Below are 19757 nucleotides of genomic sequence, written 5' to 3'. Positions count from 1 at the left end.
TATTAATAACCTCAGATATGCAATGACACCACCCTTATGGCAGAAAGTGAATAAGAACTAAAGAGGCTCTTCATGAAAGTGAAAGAGGAGAGTGAAAAAGTTGGCTTAAAGCTCAACATTCAGAAAACTAAGATCATGGCATCCAGTCCCATCACTTCATGGCAAATAGATGGGGAAACAGTGGAAACAGTGGCTGACTTTTTTTTTCTGGGCTCCAAAATCACTGCAGACGGTGACTGCAGCCATGAAATTAAAAGATGCTGACTCCTTGGAAGGAAAGTTAGACCAACCTGGACAGCATATTAAAAAGCAGAGACGTTACTTTGCCAACAAAGGTCTAGTCAAAGCTGTGGTTTTCCCAGGAGTCATGTATGGATGTGAGAGTTGGACTATAAAGAAAGCTGAGTGCCAAGGAATTGATGCTTTTGAACTGTGGTGTTGGAGAAGACTCTTCAGAGTTCCTTGGACTGCAAGGAGATCCAACCAGTCCACCCTAAAGGAGTTCAGTCCTGGGTGTTCATTGGAAGGACTGATGTTGAAGCTGAAACTCCAATACTTTGGCCATCTGATGCGAAGAGCTGACTCATTTGAAAAGACCCTGATTCTGGGAAAGACTGGGGGCAAGAGGAGAAGGGGACGACAGAGGATGAGATGGTTGGATGGCATCACTGACTCAATGGACATGAGTTTGGGTAAACTCCAGGAATTGGTGATGGACAGGGAGGCCTGGCGTGCTGCGGTTCATGGAGTCACAAAGAGTGAGACTCAACTGAGTGACTGAACTGTACTGAACAGGATGGATGTGGGAAATAATGAACCAAGATATATAAAATGTTTAATATGGTACCAATCACACAGCAGGCATTTAATCAATGACATTTATAAAGTAGATTAAGGTGGCATGTTTAATTTCTAGATAAAAGAGTCCCAGAGGGATATGAGACCTGTCTAAGGTAATTTATCTAGTCAACAGTAGAGCCAGGCTTCACCCCAGACCTTTAGATATCCAAACCTAGTGGCCTTTCCATTATACCATTCTGCCTTCCAGAAAAGGAAGCAGATGCTCAAGCGTAACTGATTTTTATCCTTCTTGCCCTAATCCTAGGCATCAATCTTCCCTAGAACACTACTGATAAATTCCTTCTTTCTATGGTAATCACTATAATATCTTTTGTTTACAGGATACATAAGAAGAGAAAAACCCTCTGAATTCTAAGGACATTGAGATTTTCTACTGGGAAAACAAGCCTAAATGAGGCACCAAGAACTCTTAAAACATCTGCCTGAGAGATCTTAGGCAAGATACCACGGAGTCTAAAATTCTTCATCCATATGAATAAAGATGTATAGATGAAAATAAGAATTAATGGCTGAATATTTATAAAGTTATTTATGTCCAAATTGAAACAGAACTTGTCCAGATTTGTAAGAGGCTATACAATTTATTCATTTTAGAAAAGCGTATCTATCTCTGTCTTAAACAATTTAAAATACTCATGACGTGACTAAAATTAAACAGCAGTTAGTAAAAATATTCTGATATACTTTTCCCTTATATGTTTAGTTATTTATATATCTTAACTGCAGATAGAAAACTGTGATAGGCAATATTTATCATGGTTCCAGCGATCCTCTCCTCCTGTGCTCAGGCCCTTGTATGACCCTGTCTCTTTAATGCAGGCTACCCCTGGTGATTTGCTCCTAACCAAAAGAATATGGCAAGATGATGAGGTGTCATTTCAAGATCAGATGACTGATCTGTGACTTTTATCTTGTCCACACTCAATATCTATTGTCTTCTCTATTTGCATACTTCGATTAAGCAAACTGCCATGTTAGAGAGTTCCACATGGCAAGGGAACCAAATTCTGTTAATAACTGTAGGAGTAAGCTTAGAAGCTGATCCTTCCCCAGGAGATGACAAGTCTCAGTCAACACCTTAACTGTAACATGTGAGAAACCCTAGAGTAGAGACCCAGGTGTTCAGATTCCAACTGTGTTCAGATTCCTGATCCATAGAAGCTGTGAGGCAATAAATGGTGTATTAAATCACAAAGTTGTGGGGTAATTTGTCACAGAGCAATAGAGATAACTAATACACTGCTTTAAAAACCATATAAACTTTCTGAAATACTGACATTTATTTTTCCAGCAATTTAATCTACTGATCTTCACTATTTCAGTTCAGTTCAGTCACTCAGTCGTGTCCAACTTTTTGTGACCCCATGAACTGCAGCACACCAGGCCTCCCTGTCCATCACCAATTCCCAGAGTCCACCCAAACCCATGTCCATTGTGTAGGTGATGCCATTGTGCGGTAGTTTGAGCGTTCTTTGGAATTGCCTTTCTTTGGGATTGGCATGAAAATGGACCTTTTCCCGTCCTGTGGCCACTGCTGAGTTTTCTAAATTTGGTGACATATTGAGTGCAGCACTTTTCAGGAAATTTCAAATTGGTCACAATTTTTCCATGTACAGTTCTTTCCTAGAGTTTAATTATAAAAAACATATGCAAATTATAAACACATTATTCCTAACAAATGGGTGCCAAAATACATGAAGTAAAAATTGACAGAAATGAAAGGAGAAATAGGTAATTCAACAACAGTAATAGGGGACTTCAATATCCTACTTTCAATAATGGAGAAAACAACAAAGGCAAGAGGATCAATAGGGAAACAGAAAACTTGAGCAGTATAAACCAACCAAATCTTACAGACATCTACATAACACTCCTTACAATAGTAGAATAAACATCCTCAAGTACACATGGAACATTATCCAAGACAGATCATATGTTAGCCTATAAAATAAAGCTGAGTAAATTCAAAAGGACAGAAATAATAAAAGAGTGCTTGACAACCACAATGGAATGAAATAAGAAGTAACAAAGACATTTGAGAAATTAAACCACACACTACTAACCGACCAATGGTCAAAGAAGAAATCTAAACTGAAATTAGAAAATACTTTGAAGTAAATGAAAATTAAGACACAATATAATAAAATTTATAGGATGAAGTGAAAGCAGTACTTAGAAGGAAATTTGTAACTGTAAAAGCCTATATTAAATAAAGAAGATGGATATCAGATAAAAAAAACTTAACGTACCATCTTGAGACATTGAAAAAAGAGGAAACCTAAATCAATACTAAACGTAAATCAAACAGAAGGATGGAAATAATATAGATTTGAGCAGGATTCAAGAAATAGAAAAAGCGACAGAAAATCAATTACACCAAAAGTTAGTTCTCTGAAAAGACCAAGAAAATTGATTAATCTTTAGCTGGACTGACCAAGAAAAAAAAATAAACAACACTTAACTTACCAGAATCAGAAATGAAAGAGGAGACATTACTACCAATCCTGAAGAAATAAAAGGAAATACAAAGGAAACCAGGAACAGCTGTACCAACAAATTAGATAAGTAATGGACAAATTTCTAGAAAGAAACAAACTGCTGAAACTGACACAAGATGAAACAGACAATCGAATAAACGTGTAACAAGAGATAGAGCAAGTAATCAAAAACCTAACCAAGCAGAAAGCCCATCCCCAGATGGCATCACTGCTGAATTGCACCAAAAATTTAAAGAAGAAATTATAACAAATTTTTTTTTACAAACTCATTAAAAAAAAATTAGAAGAGAAGAGGAAACACTTCCCAACTCATTTTATAAAGTCAGTATTACCATGATACTGAAAGTAGACAAAAGATATCACAAGAAAAGGATATTAATATGGAGAATATAACATGAAGTCACTAAGCCTAGTATTGATTCTAAAAATGCTCAACTTCTAATTTGATCTAGTAGGTAACTACTTTTTAAGAATAAACATGTAGGGCTTAGAATATAAATATAGTAATCACATACTCATTTGTTTTAGTGATACAGATACAGAGGTCATTGTTAAAAGACTGAACTTTAAAATTTTAATTATAACACAAGACAAACACATTCTTAAATATGTGTGTGTGTGTATAGGTTAGTAGAAAATTAGAATTTTAAAGGATTGTTCCTTCCCCTTCACTCTGAAACTACACTACTGTTTAAGTTCACTAAGTTCTATTAGAACACTTTATCTCTTCTGATTATCTCTTAAATCTTCAACTCTTTATCATTTAATGATAAAGATTATAAGGAAAAATATTTAAAATAAGCTAAAATAAGATGTCTACACTAAAAAAAAAGTATAAATTATATTCAATTTGGTAGTCATATCCCAATGAATAAAAATCTTTTAAGTTCAATATATTCAATTTGTGGGGACTTCCCTGGTGGTCCAGTGGCTAAGACTCCAAGCTCCCAATGCAAGGGTCCCAAGTTCAGTCCTGGTCTGGGAACTAGACCTCACATGCTGTAAGTAAGACCCAGTCCAGTCAAATAAATTTTAAAAAATACATATTCAATTTGTAATTATAATCCAAATATAAGGCAAATATAAATATGAAGATTTCATATAAGTGGTTCCACACTGAAGAGGCAAATACTTAGCAAACTTCTGTTCCCATTATATGATATAACTGTTCCTTATTTTTAGAAAAATTAAAAATATACAAAATTTAAAAGGAAATTCAAGGAGTTTGCTAAATGCTTTCACTTGCTTTCTTATAAGGTTGCAATGCTGCAAAGTAATAGAGTAAAAAGTTCTGATGGCTAGGGATTCAAAACCTCTTTTGGAAGAACTTCTAAAACAAGCATTTCTATTTCTTAATTTATTTCTCTAAACTTTAACAGCATCACTGGAATAAACTGACCTTACTGATGGATCGTTCTCCAGGAGTTCAGTAAGCCGTTGTACTTGTTCTGGCTGGATGGATCGTCCTAAGAGTGCTTCTGTGTTAGTGTAGATGAGGAATGCTGAGACCACGCCTAATAGGGTGCCCACACCCAAAGAACCCAGGCTGTCATACAGTGGGTTCCCTAAATAAAAGCACATAAGAAGTCAGTAAATTAACATGTTCTATTTCAGTGAGCTTTAGGGAGCAAAGAAGCTGAATTAGTAAATCAAGGGACTTGAAATTCATTCCTAATTCCTTTAATTACTTTTCCCTAATAGTTTTACTATTCTACAAAATAAGAATGCTACAACTTGCTGCATGGGAGTATTATGCAGTTTAATTACTTATGATCCATTACTTGCACCTGGTTACATGGGGTAGGGTTCAGAGCATTTTCAAATTAGAGACATGGTATATATACGAAAGTAATAAAGGGTCCACTTCTTTTTTGTTATGTCGGTAGCACTTTTCCTAGTTGACAAAATAATTGTAGGATCAACAGCTAAAAAAAAAATTTGTGTTTTGTCTCACAAAGGTTCTGTGAAAGATTTAAGCTATATAAAAAAATATGTATGAGGCACTTTTATCTCTTTCAACCAAGAATGATACATAGGTGGTAACATTCTTAGATATATAAAAAGAAAGCAGAAAGAAAATGGAAGTTCATTTGCATCTAATGGCTACCTTAAAGCAGTGGTTCTCAAAATGCAGTCCTATGACCAGTAGCAGCATCAGCATCACTAGATAATGTGGGTAATAATGCAAATTCTCAGGTCTCGCTCAAGACCTTCTAAATCAGAAATCTGCAGCAGGGGTCTAGCATTCTATGCCTTCCCAATACCTCCAGATGATTCTGATTGTAAAGTTTGCTTTTAGGTTATTAGGGCTTTATTCTCTTCCAGAACCAATTAGAGTTGACTTATTATCTATGAATGTATCAATAAATATTATACTTTAAATCTTTATAATAAATTTTACACACAAGGTTTTCATAATTAAGCCTTTTATTCCATAGATCAAATGTCAGTATTAAATTACCTTAATGCTTGATAAAATGTTTTACTAAAAAAAAAAACCTCAATTTACATTAGTTTTATTAACATGTAGTCAAAATACAACACTAAAAAGGGATGACTTATTTTGTACTACTGAAGTATACAAATATGATCCACTTGTAAAACATAATCCATTAGGAAGTTTGTAATTACAGAGTTTCAAATCAAATACTGCTATTCTTTAGAAATCTAAACTTAATTATTTTTATTTTCAAATATACATTATTAATAACTGAATTACAATAGTAATGAACAGAATTATTAGCTGGAAAATATCTTATTTCCTGGCATGTCATTTAATGTAAATGACTTAAGTAATTAAATAAAAATCAAGGTGAAACTTTTTAATGAAGGATATAATAAAACAGACTTGATAGAGATCTTTCTTTATCTTGTTTTTTTTCAATCTTGTTTTTTTTTAAATTTATTTTTAACTGGAGGAAAATTGCTTTACAATGTTGTATTGGTTTCTGCCATACAACAACATGAATTAGCCATAAGTATATATATGCCCTTCGCTAGGAACCTCCCTCCCACCCTTGATCCCATCCTACCCCTCTATTAAAAGTTGAACTGTTCATCAAGTCATACTTTCCTTAAGCCTTACATTTTGCTAAGAAATTATTTATGTCTAAAAAGTGTCTAAAATGGTAAGGTCAACTAGAAAAACAATAAAAACATTTAGGAGTATTTTGGATTATAGTGTACATCAGAAAATGATGGTTTAGTCTCAATATGCACATTCAAAATGAGAAAAATCTATTCATACTTCAGACTATGTTAATACTGCAAACGGTGGAAACTCATTACCAAAAATTATTTTAAATATGCTAGAACAAACAGGGAAGAATGGAAATACCGTTCCAAGAGAACTCCAACCTCACAAATTGAGTTTCTTCATAATAATTGGTTCGTTTATTTTAGAAAATAAAAATAAAATGGTTTTTCTGTCTTCTTATTCACCTGTGCTGCACTAGCCTTCAAAACATTTAACTAGCTGCCAGAATGAGGATGGAAGCAACTAAAGAATCAAGGAAACAGGAAAGCAAGAGCAGTTATTATTGGCACTAATAGTGGAAAAAGACAAATGGATGAGCCACAATGTATATTTACTTTAAACTTTAGAGTTTATTAAAGTTCTCTCTCATATACTATCTCAAACCTGTAAGGTCACTAGAACAAGTATTACCAATGTCTCTACACATAAAGAACTTAAAAGCTCTGAACAGTTGTGTAATTATTTCTAAGTCACAGCTAGAAAGGTTTAGAGCATTACAGAAATGCTCTATTAGCAGCTTTCTTTACTTCTAAGAGAAATTTCTAACTCAGAAATCTGAACACTTTTATTGTCTTATTTGTCTTATACAAACGGTTAGTATGAAATTCACATTTAACAATCTATTATTGGTTTAAATTTTTTCAATGATATAAAGGAAAATTCCCACATATTAAAGGGTTATTTAAGTAGTACAAATAAATCACCTGTAATCCGAGAAATATTTACCTGTTATGGAGGTTAGGCCCATACAAGTGGCTGCTATTGTCACTCCCAACACTGCTGCAGTATCCTCCAGTAATATAACATTTGTACTAGGATCACGACTTTCCATTACTTAGTCATTGGGGTAGAGACAAGAAAAGAAACTTTTGAAACCTTAATTTGATATTACCAGGTAACATAAAATGTCCATTAATTTAACTTAATTTAATTTGAATTAAAAGGGAGTTCCCTAGTGGCTAGGATTATAGGATTATGGCCCAGGTTAAATCCCTTCCTGGGGAACTGAAATCCCACAAGTTGTGCCCAATGGCCATAAAAAAAAAAATTAAAAATGTATGAGATCCTGACTTTTAAAACTGTTCAATATAAACATAGTTACTTGATTTAAATGTTAACAATAACTGATATTTAAAGTCAGATTACTTTCTCAAGTTACATAGGCATACACAGAAATACTGAAGTCCACATAAGTTAAATCCAAACATAAAGCACTCCTAATCAAATTACACTACATTTTTCTTTTTAAAAGAGCTAATAAATAAGTAAGAGCCATATAGGGAAGACACTGAGATATATTTTGTAGACATCTATGTGGAACAAAGCAACAGTACTCGGTGATTTTAGGCAAATAAAGATGATGATATAATACATCTACGTTTCTAAAGTACATACCATACTTGTAAAATGACATTCCTTTGGCCCGAGCACTCCTACGAAGCTCATTTACAGCAACAAGAAGTGTTGCTGAAAGAAAAGCACTCATATCAGATGGAAGAAACTTCATGCCTCCAAACTTTAAAGATGGCATCTCAAAAGATAGATAAATAGGCACAATGCTTTAATGCTACCTAAGAGCTGTCAATAAGGAAAAGTTCTATATTAAACTAGCCATTATCAAGAACTCCCGTTAATCATTATAATAAAATGAATCCCATATTTTTAGCTACCATAATTTAAATATCATTACCGTCACAACAGCCTTAATTTATTAGACAACTATTAGTTGTCAGGTACCACACTAAGCACAATTACTTTTGAGACTCCCAACCTTTTGAGGCAGGTGGTATTATCAACATTTCACAAGACTGTCAAAGATGAAGGGATAATGCATAGAAAACGACAATGTTGCAGAAGTAAACATACTATAAGTAGAGCAGCAGATAAGCCAGTTTCATGCACGGTATTAGCACTTCTCTGTCTATTACTGCTACAGCTGAAACTTCCAAAAACTTAAAAAATACTTGTTCTGCAAAAAGGGACAGTCTTCCCAGGTTAACATTACTAAAGCCTGATTCTTAAAAACTCACTATATAGTTATGCATTTATACTCCATTTCAAATGTTCTGAGCATTATGATATGATACTTAAGAACAAGAACAAAAAACTTTTCCAAATTTGGCCCCATCCATTACAGGAATCAACATAGTACATTATACAAAGAATTTCCTCCCTCAAAGGAGACAAAACTTTATTCCTATTTCTACAGTTTTCTTTAACCAAGAGAACTTATTATTAATGGCAAACTATAAAAATGGACTATAGATTATTAACAATAAAATCCTGGGATAGTACGTACCTCCTTCAGATACTAATGATCCCGCTAAAATACAGTATGCCTAGGAAATGAATATTAAAATAAAGCATAAGTTAATATTTCACTAAAGAATTATAACAGTCCATGCATAAGCTTAATGGAAGGAAACATCAATCCTAATCAGATAAGAATTTTGATGGGAAATAGTTCAAATGAGGACAATGAGACACATGGTGTCTTCATAAGAAGAAACGAGTTAAAATTTGATGACTATCTCATTTTCTAATACCTGGAAGAGTAATATACACACACAGTAGAATGTTATACCATGACCTAAGTTCATTCATGATACAAAAGAATTATTACTTAACTGGTAAAAAAAAAAAGCTTTTGAACTTCAAAATGAACACAAACATTTGAAATCTAGGGCTGTCGATATGATATGATCCACAACCATACCCAGTTATTTCTTAATTTTGTTTCCACGCCCAGTACCAAGAGAATTCTTTCTCAGTCCTGATTCAGATGGATCAGCAGTTATACACAGTAATCAATTTGGGGGAGGAAGATAATACCATTTTCCCTACAATCCCAGACACTCTTGAATTAGATAAAGATATCAACAAGCATCACTAAGACCAAAGCTAGTGGAGATGATGGAATTTTCAGTTGAGCTATTTTAAATCCTAAAAGATGATGCTATAAAAGTGCTGCACTCAATATGCCAGCAAATGTGGAAAACTCAGCAGTGGCCACAGGACTAGAAAAGGTCAGTTTTCATTCCAATCCCAAAGAAAGGTAGTGCCAAAGAATGCTCAAACCACCGCACAATTGCACTCATCTCACACGCTAGTAAAGTAATGCTCAAAATTCTCCAAGCCAGGCTTCAGCAATATGTGAACCGTGAAATTCCAAATATTCAAGCTGATTTTAGAAAAGGCAGAGGAACCAGAGATCAAATTACCAACATCCGCTGTATCGAAAAAGCAAGAGAGTTCCAGAAAAACATCTATTTCTGCTTTACTGACTATGGCAAAGCCTTTAACTGTGTGGATCACAATAAACTGTGGAAAATTCTGAAAGAGATAGGAATACCAGATCACCCGAGCTGTTTCCTTAGAAATCTGTATGCAGGTCAGGAAGCAACAGTTAGAACTGGACACAGAACAACGGACTAGTTCTAAATCGGGAAAGGAGTACATCAAGGCTGTATATTATTACCCTGTTTATTTAACTTATGTGCAGAGTACATCATGAGAAATGCAGAACTAGATGAAGCACAAGCTGGTATCAAGATTGCCAGGAGAAATATCTATAACCTCAGATATGGAGAGGACACCACCCTTATGGCAGAAAGTGAAGAAGAACTAAAGAGGCTCTTGATGAAAGTGAAGGAACATTTGGAAAACTAAGATCATGGCATCTGGTCCCATCACTTCATGGCAAATAGATGGGGAAACAATGGAAACACTGACAGACTTTATTTTGGGGGGCTCCAAAATCACTGCAGATGGTGACTGCAGCCATGAAATTAAAAGACACTTACTCCTTGGAAGGGAAGTTATGACCAACCTAGACAGCATATTCAAAAGCAGAGACATTACTTTGCCAACAAAGGTCCGTCTAGTCAAAGCCATGTTTTTTCCAGCAGTCATGTATGGATGTGAGAGTTGGACTATAAAAGAAAGCTGAGCACCAAAGAATTGATGCTTTTGAACTGTGGTGCTGGTGAAGACTCTTGAGGGTCCCTTGGACTGCAAGGAGATCCAACCTGATGTTGAAGCTGAAACTCCAATATTGTGGCCACCTGATGTGAAGAGCTGACTCATTTGAAAAGACCCTGATGCTGTGGGGGATTGGGGGCAGGAGGAGAAGGGGACAACAGATGTTGAGACGGTTGGACGGCATCACCAACTCAATGAACAGGAGTTTGGGTAAACTCCGGGAGTTGGTGATGGACAGGGAAGCCTGGCGTGCTGCAGTTCATGTGGTCACAAAAAGTTGGACACAACTGAGCAACTGAACTGAACTATCAAAAACAGCTTTGTGCATTAGTCCAAGACATACAGAAAGAAATAACACAGATTTTTTTAAAGTTTTATATGAAATTCAAATGATAAATTTTATATAAAATTAAAAAATTCAAATATAGAATTTTTGGAACCCCAGCCTTCCCTGAAATAAAGGTTTAAAAATTCTGAACCCACTTCAATGTTCTCCTCATCCTGTTAAGGAAAGTTAAGATTTCCCAAACTACGTGATTTGCTTGAGTATATGGAGAGAATATTGAAATAAGAACTAGAATACAGGTTTTCCTATCTCAGTTTTAGGCTCCTTCCACTGAATCTTACTGGCAACATCAGCAGAAATAGTCTGGAACTACACCATGAGATACAAAAGCTGACAGGGCTGCCACATGACCAATCTGCACTCGTCAGGGGAGCTATGGTCACAGCTGCCGAGCAGGGTAATCTCCAACAAGTTCCCATGAGAAGAAAAAAGACAGCTTTAGGTACCTACGAAGGCCAGCAGACACCAGTGCAAGGTGGTGCTGGTACCCGCAGCGCGGTACTTTTCTGTCCCCTATCTCTACCTTCAGTGCTGCCAGAGGCAGCCTAGGGAGTAGGAGAGAAGAGTACAGGCCCTTGGGTGAAAAAACACAGAAGGGAACCACACTCCCATTCTCCCATGTAGGGTTCCGACCAGAACGTGGGAAAGAAGAGGCTTTAATTTTAAGAAAAATTCTAACATATGACTGTTACGAGGGAATGGATATTTTAACTACTGACAGGTTATTCTTAGTACTAAAACTGAACAGAGGTCTTCTGGCCTTTCTGCTTTTAGTAACAGCAGAAATTAATAGAACTGTCCAAACTTTTAACCAAGGATACAGTGCTTAACAACTGTACCTAAAGAGATACTCTTGCTCAACATCATTGAATCATATGGATTTAGAGGTCAGGTTCAGTCACATCCTAAAAAACACATACAGGTGTGTGTATGTGTAATATAATCCTATATTACAGTCAAGAAGGTATATTTGGTCCCAATCTTTAACATTAATATAACAAAGGTATTCTACTGTACTTAATTGTTATTTCATATTACTTTAACATTGAGGGGGGAGGGAAGGAGAAAATTACCCATAGAAGAGATTCTATTGGTTGAGGATTGAGCAATCCCATGATTCCATGGTACCAAGATAATCCTGCACCCATCATGAATATACCAACACCACTAATTAGTGAAGCAATATAGCGCATATTTGAAAATCCATACCTGAAAAATTAAAAACAAATAGTTTACAAGAAATACAAATTATTTCCTTCCAAAATATGTTTAATAGTTCAATGAAAAAAAGCCTCTTACAACATCAAGATGTTATGATTTTATAGTTAAGTAAAAGGTAAGTCAAATCTAATCAGAAAATAACATATAAAGTGGAAAAAACTGCAAGATCTTTGAAACTATATAAAAGTAAAGTGAATATGATTTAATTCAGGTTTTGGCTAATCCCTCTTTCTTATAATTTGCTTTGATTTACTACAGCAACTTTACTCTTAAATACCACAAACAGATACATTTTATTTTTTTTAATGTAGTCAAATGTTTAATGAACAGGGTAACATTTCAATTTCCTTATAATGAAGTTTCTAATTAAATACTGTCTTACATAATTTATATTACCTATAATTTGATGCTAGATATTTTTTGTGGATTCTGTAGAATTTAACACACAGTAACTCACTACTATTATTAAAAGACTAAGAGCTTCAGTTTTCTGGGTGTTTTGGTGACAATTTTTTTGTTAAGTCACAATTATTCTTTAAGAGTCTTTGGTCAACATGTGCATTACTTTGTAGTACTGTATGTACCAATAAAATAGTGAGTAATAAATTTAAAAATATGAGATAATATGAGAGGGAAAGAATCACTCATTCATACAAAAGTTTCTGGGAGATTAACCCCCAAATTCAAACACGGTACCCCTAGAGTAGATGCAAATTTAAATAAGAGTTCTTAATTTAAAAGGGCTTCCCAGGTGGTACAGTGGTAAAGGATCTGCCTGTCAATACAGGAGATGCAAGAGACACAGGTTCAATACCTGGGTTGGGGAGATCCTCTAGAGTAGGATATGGTAACCCACTCCAGTATTCTTGCTTGGAATCTTAATTAAAATTGTTTTTTTAATTCCTTTGCAAATATGTAATCTTACCATAGGAAATTATCAGTTTATAGATGTGACAGTGTTCTATAAGCTTGATTTAGAAAAATTAACATTCTTCTAAAGTTTTTCCCACATAGATAGACTATATATATTTAAGATAACTTAAGATCTAAAGTAAATAGCATTACTTTCATTTTACGTGTTTTCAAGGAATTTGTATATTCTTACCGAAATTTTAAATTATGTAGATCTGCATTATCCAATGTCACTAGCTACATAAAGACTATTTAAATGTAAATTAAGTAAAACTAAATAAAATTTTAACATAATTCTTCAATTGCACCTGCCACATTTCCAGTGCTCAACAGCCACATGTAGCTAGTGACTAGCATACTGAATAGATATACATAAATACTCCTATTATTATAAAAAAGTCTATCAGGCAGCACTAAAGTAGATTGTTGAAAATATCTTATGAAAGCTACACACCTAAAAATTTTCAATTTCACCCTGTTTTAAAATTTGGGGCATATTAAAGCTTCCTGACAGTTACAGGATACTCAAAATATGCTTTTATAAGAAATCAGGAGTGTCTGGATTTCAAGATATATAAAGCACAGAGGCCGACTCCTATACAGAAATAAAAGTGTACTTCTTTTGCCTTAAGGCAAATTTGATTGCTCAAATTCTATTACCAAAGCTTGTTAAAAAAAGAAAAAAATACACGTAGAATCCAAAAATTTTACCTGGTTATATTAATAGAAGCAGTAGCAAGTCTTTGTATCAAATAACTAATATGATTCAAAACAATATGTGCTAAAGAGCACATTTCTTTTAAAAATAAGTCATTTTGAAACATTAACAGAATACTATCTCCAAATGACAATAAGGGGATTAAAATATATTAAGCATGAATTTAATAGAAAATTATCATTAAAATTTAAGAGTGGCCTATTAGTCCAAACGTGAAATATATGTATTTCCTTTGACCAAATAAAACAACTCCAAGATCAAAATATGTGCTTTGTTATTATCAAATACAAAGAGGACAAGATCTTTATGTTACATTACAAAGAATAAAAATAATTTGAACTACATTTTCAAATTAGACCTTGAATTTACTTTGACAAAGCAGTTGAAACTTGCATTTTAGATACTACAGCAGAAGAAAGGACCAACTCTTTAACACAAAGCTGCAGGTATATAAAACTTCAGGACATATCTATAATTCGACGACTTACTGCCAAAACAAATGAAAACATAATAGACAGAGTCCTTACGGATGAGTAGGATCTGGTGTCTGAACAGACTTACTGATGCCCAATGCTAATAAGGCCTATGGAAGAAAAAAGAGTAAATGATCATTAGCAAGACAGGGAGTATAATGAGGCAAAGCCAGTCTAGAGGGCACAACAAAGAAACACTTAACACACGTATGTCCAATAACCCAGCAATTCTGGTTTCTAGTACTTGCCATCGAGACATAAAGACGACCAGAAAGGGCTTTATAAAACACTGCTTATAAAGCTGAGAAATAAGAGCTACCTAAAGCTTCTTCAATGAGGAATGGCAGAATAAATCATGGTACAACCAAATAGTAACTGTCCTCTACCTCAGTGTAAAAGAATAGAGTTGGGATACAGCTCTCTATGCTGACATGGTGAAAGCTCCAAGACATAACACTCAGTGAAAGGGAAAAAAGCAAGTTTAGAAACGGTATGTATAATACAAAAGAACTTGTGTTTCGTAGTTTTTGTAAACAACATATAACGTAAATCATAGGAAAAAGCCTGGAAGAACTCACATTTAACCTCTGAGGAGAAAAGTAGGATTAGGGTAGCCTGTAATACCTAATTTTTTACAGGAAGAATAGCTTAAATAAACTGAACAAATATAAGATTTAAAGAGTACAAATTGTGTATACACATGATACATTTGGGCTTCTCTAGTGGCTTGGAAGGTAAAGACTCTGTCAGCAATGCAGGAGACCTGGGTTTGATCTCTGGGTCAGGAAGATCCCCTGGAGAAGGGAATGGCTACTCACTCATTTTCTTGCCTGGAGAATTTCATGGGCAGAGGAGCCTGGCAGGCTACAGATACGGGGTTGCAAAGAATCGGAGATGACTGAGCGACTATTCTATTCTATGACGCATTTACATTTTTAGTAAAACTCCAAAACGATGTGCATGAAGCATACATATCAATGTATATACAGCAGTGACTATGTGGGGTGTGGGAGGAAGAAATAAAGATGGAAGACTAATTACAACGAAACTTTTATTCCTTTAGGGAAAAAAGTCATGACAAAATGACAAAATTTTGCATGACAAAAATGCAAAAATGTCTTTTATATTGGTTACCATCTTCCTTTCCTTCCTCCTTTGCCTTCCTCTTTTCTTCCTTTGTTTCTGTTTGTTTGATATTGATCATATCTTTTGTTAAAAAAGACTGATTCACTGGAACTGCTCAGCATTATGTTTGCACTAAGTATCTTTTCTATTAATTTCATGTAAATTTAGAAATCTGAAAAAGATTACCTTATTAAAATTATTTATCTAATAAAAATACAAAGCCTCTGAGTGAATATCCTATGTAATTTTATTCGACTAAGCCGGGGGTTTTCCATTTTTTCAGCATGGTATCAAATAGGTAAACTTTCAAGATAACCAAATTCTTCACAGTTGAGGTTTCTCTGTAGGTTACCATGCATTTAATAGAAAACATTTTCTTTTGTAAAATACATGGAGATTATACCACCCTGTAAATGACTAAAACAAATAAATACCAGACTTAAGTTTTGATACTGGAAATTCTATCCTAAAAACCAAGAATATTACAACTTTTTTTCCTACTTGATTCCAAAGGAAAAGAGGGTCAAAATACCCAAAATGGATGATGGCTTTTCAATACATTAAACTAAGAGAATGAGAGTAAATTAAGAACATATAATTTTAAAACTGGTATACTAAAATTGAAATACTCATTATTAATTCACACTATATATGTGTGTGTTTATAATGTTTACAAAATAGTCAATGAGTGTTCAATCATTTTTAAAATACTTAATGTTCAGGCTGGCTGTGCAATGAAGTGTGAGATATCACAAGTTCTATAAATTTAATATGGGCCATATTTATTCTTATAAAAATAAGATATCACTAATGCTGTTCTCCAAAGATTAAAGTCAAAGTTCTAGAATTTAATGTAAATGGAAATCATGCAATTACTACTCTTTGGTATTTGCCATCTTTTATTTAACATACTGTTGGGAGATGCATATATACTGTTACAGAGAAGAACTTCATTTTTTCTTTTTATTGCTAGACAATATTCCACTGTATGAATATACCACAATTTGTTTATTCCACTGTTAATGAACATTTGTGTTGATTCCAATTTTTTCTCCATTACAGCACCTTTACAGTGCTATAAACATTCTTATATAATTCTTTGTGGACCTTTGTCCCCATTTCTCTTGGTTAAATATTTAGGAGGGGAATCGCTGAGTCCAGCAATAGACATATGTTTACAAGAAACTGACTAATTTAAGAGTGGTTATAACATTTTACACTCCATCAGCAATATCTAAAAGGTCTGGGTGCTCTGCATCTTAACCCAACATTTGACTGTCAGGCTTTTAAATTTTAATCATTATAGTGGATGTGTAGAGAGGTCCTGTTTGGGTCTCAATATACATTTCCTGATGATGAACAGTGTTGACCACCTCCTTGTGTCCATTAACTACATTCATGTATTTTTGTGAAATACCTTTTCAAATCTTCAGCCTTTTTTAAAAAACTTAGATTTTCTTTTTAATACTGAGTTATAGCTGAAGCTCCAATACTTTGGCCACCTGATGCAAAGAGCGGACTCACTGGAAAAGATCATGATGCTGGGAAAGATTAAAGGCAAAAGAAGAGGGCAGCAGCAGATGAGATGGTTGAATAGCATCACTGACTCAATGGACATGAATGTTAGCAACTCCAGGAGTTGGTGAAGGACAGGGAAGCCTGGTGTCCTACAGTCGGTGGGGTCACAAAGTCACATGTGACTTAGCAACTGAGTAACAATAACAAAACAGAAGTTCTTTATTTATCCTGGATAACAGTCTTTTGTCAGATTATAAGCTTTACCAATATTTTCTCTCTATCTGCAACTTGTCTATTTATTGTCTTAAAAGTGTCCTTAGTAAGAATTTTTAATTCTGATGAAGTTTTTCTTATTTTATGGTCCTATTCCTGTGTCCTATTTAAGAAATCTCTGCTTACCCAAAGGCCTAGAAGATATTCTCCTAGGTTTTCTTCTAATATTTTCATCATGTTAGCTGGTACTTCTGGGTCCACCTTAAATTTGTACGAGGCATAAAGGCATTTGTATAAGTTGACATCCTTTGTTTTTTTACCCATGTGAATATCCAACTATTCCCATACCATTTGTTGAAGAGTTTCTATTCTTCACTGAACTGCTTTGATGCCTTTGTCAAAAATCAACTGTGTAACTGTTGGACCCTCTACTCTGTTCTCCTGACCTGTCAGTCCTTGTGCCAGTACCTTGGAAGTGTTAGTTGTTCAGTCATGTCTGACTCTGCGATTCCATGGACTATAGCCCGCCAGGCTCCTCTGCCCATGGAATTCTCCAGGTAAGAATTCTGGAGTGGGTAGCTATTTCCTTCTCCAGGGGATCTTCTCCACCTAGGGATGGAACCTGTCTCTCCTGACTGCAGGCAGATTCTTACGGTCTGAGCCACCAGGGAATTCCCTACTGTCTTAATTATTATGCTCTGAAATAAGTCTTAAAATCCTCCAAAATTTTTTTTAGATTGCTTTGAATATTCCAGGTTCTTTGTATTTACATATAAATTTTAGAATTTAATCAGTTTGTCAATTTCTAACAAAAAAAGTCTGATGGATTACATTAAATCCGTAAATTAATTTAGCGAAATTAGACATATTATTTAATGCAGTAATCCAATCCATAATCATAGTATCTCTATCCATTTCCTTAGGTCTTAACTTCCTCCAGTTATATTTTAAGTTTTCAGTGTTAAAGTCTTACACATCTTTTCTTAAATTTACTCCTATATATTTAATATTATAAATGGAATTTATTAAAAATTTCATTCTCCATTTGCTTGCTGATAGTAGAAATGCAATAGATTTTTGTATATTAATCTTCTACTGACTTTGAAAATTTAAATTTGCATTCCTAGAATATTCACTTGATCATGATGTATTATAATTTTTGTATATTGCTAGATTCAATTTGATTATATCTAAAGGATATCTTGCTTTTTTGATGATCCAGCAGATGTTGGCAATTTGATCTCCAGTTCCTCTGCCTTTTCTGAAACCAGCTTGAACAGCTGGAAGTTCACAGTTCACATACTGCTGAAGCCTGGCTTGGAGAATTTTGAGCATTACTTTACTAGCATGTGAGATGAGTGCAATTGTGCGGTAGTTTGTGCATTCTTTGGTATTACCGTTGGGATTGGAATGAAAACTGACCTTTTCTAGTCCTGTGGCCACTGCTGAGTTTTCCAAATTTGCTGGCATATTGAGTGCAGCACTTTCACAGCATCATCTTTTAGCACTGGAAACAGCTCAACTGAAATTCCATCACCTCCACTAGCTTTGTTCATAGTGATGCTTCCTAAGGGCCACCTGACTTCACATTCCAGGATGTCTGGCTCTAGGTGAGTGTGAATGATTATACCTTCGTGATTATCTGGGTCGTGAAGATCTTTCTGGTCCAGTTTTTCTGTGTATTCTTGCCACCTCTTCTTAATATCTTCTGCTTCTCTTAGGTCCATACCATTTCCGTCCTTTATTGAGCCCATCTTTGCATAAAATGTTCCCTTGGTATCTCTAATTATCTTGAAGAGATCTCTGTCTTTCCCATTCTATTGTTTTCCTCCATTTCCTTGCACTGATCGCTGAGGCAGGCTTTCTCATCTCTCCTTGCTATTCTTTGGAACTCTGCATTCAAACAGGTTTATCTTTCCTTTTCTCCTTTGCTTTTTGCTTCTCTCCTTTCCACAGCTATTTGTAAGGCCTCCTCAGACAGCCATTTTGCTTTTTTGCGTTTTTCTTGAGGATGGTCTTGCTCCCTGTCTCCTGTACAATGTCACGAACCTCCATCCATAGTTCATCAGGCACTCTATCAGATCTAGTCCCTTAAATCTATTTCTCACTTCCACTGTATAGTCATAAGGGATTTGATTTAGGCCATACCTGAATGGTCTAGCGGTTTTCTCCACTTTCTTCAATTTAAGTCTGAATTTGGCAGTAAAGAGTTCATGATCTGAACCACAGTCCACTCCTGGCCTTGCTTTTGCTGACTGTATAGAGTTTCTCCATCTTTGGCTGCAAAGGAAATGATCAATCTGATTCAGTGTTGACCATCTGGTGATGTCCATGTGTAGAGTCTTCTCTTGTGTTGTTGGAAGAGGGTATCTGCTATGACCAGTGCGTTCTCTTGGCAGAACTCTGTTAGCCTTTGCCCTGCTTCATTCTGTACTCCAAGGCCAAATCTGCCTGTTACTCCAGGTGTTTCTTGAGTTCCTACTTTTGCATTCCAGTCCCCTATAATGAAAAGGACATCTTTTTGGGGTGTTAGTTCTAGAAGGTCTTATAGGTCTGCATAGAACCATTCAACTTCAGCTTCTTCAGCATTACATCTGGTGGATCATCGGAAAAGCAAGGGAGTTCCAGAAAAAAC

The 19757-nt window shown here is 34.9% G+C and overlaps 1 protein-coding gene across 1 annotated transcript in view; it reads right to left on the bottom strand.

Moving 5' to 3' along the window:
- SLC30A9 (solute carrier family 30 member 9) overlaps nucleotides 1–19757 on the bottom strand; it is a 77454-nt gene that overhangs the window by 13296 nt on the left and 44401 nt on the right. The window contains exons 10-15 of the mRNA XM_052642037.1: nucleotides 14321–14376; nucleotides 12016–12151; nucleotides 8915–8954; nucleotides 8011–8082; nucleotides 7342–7449; nucleotides 4759–4924 (exon numbers count right to left, since the gene is read on the bottom strand). Of these exons, the coding sequence (XP_052497997.1) occupies nucleotides 4759–4924; nucleotides 7342–7449; nucleotides 8011–8082; nucleotides 8915–8954; nucleotides 12016–12151; nucleotides 14321–14376 (578 nt within the window). The remainder of the gene's footprint in view (nucleotides 1–4758; nucleotides 4925–7341; nucleotides 7450–8010; nucleotides 8083–8914; nucleotides 8955–12015; nucleotides 12152–14320; nucleotides 14377–19757) is intronic.

This window comes from Budorcas taxicolor, chromosome 6, assembly GCF_023091745.1.
Source record: "Budorcas taxicolor isolate Tak-1 chromosome 6, Takin1.1, whole genome shotgun sequence".
Classification (NCBI taxonomy): Eukaryota; Metazoa; Chordata; class Mammalia; order Artiodactyla; family Bovidae; genus Budorcas; species Budorcas taxicolor.
The sequence above is the reverse complement of the archived record's forward strand: the minus strand, read 5'-3'. Positions and strand labels throughout refer to the sequence as shown.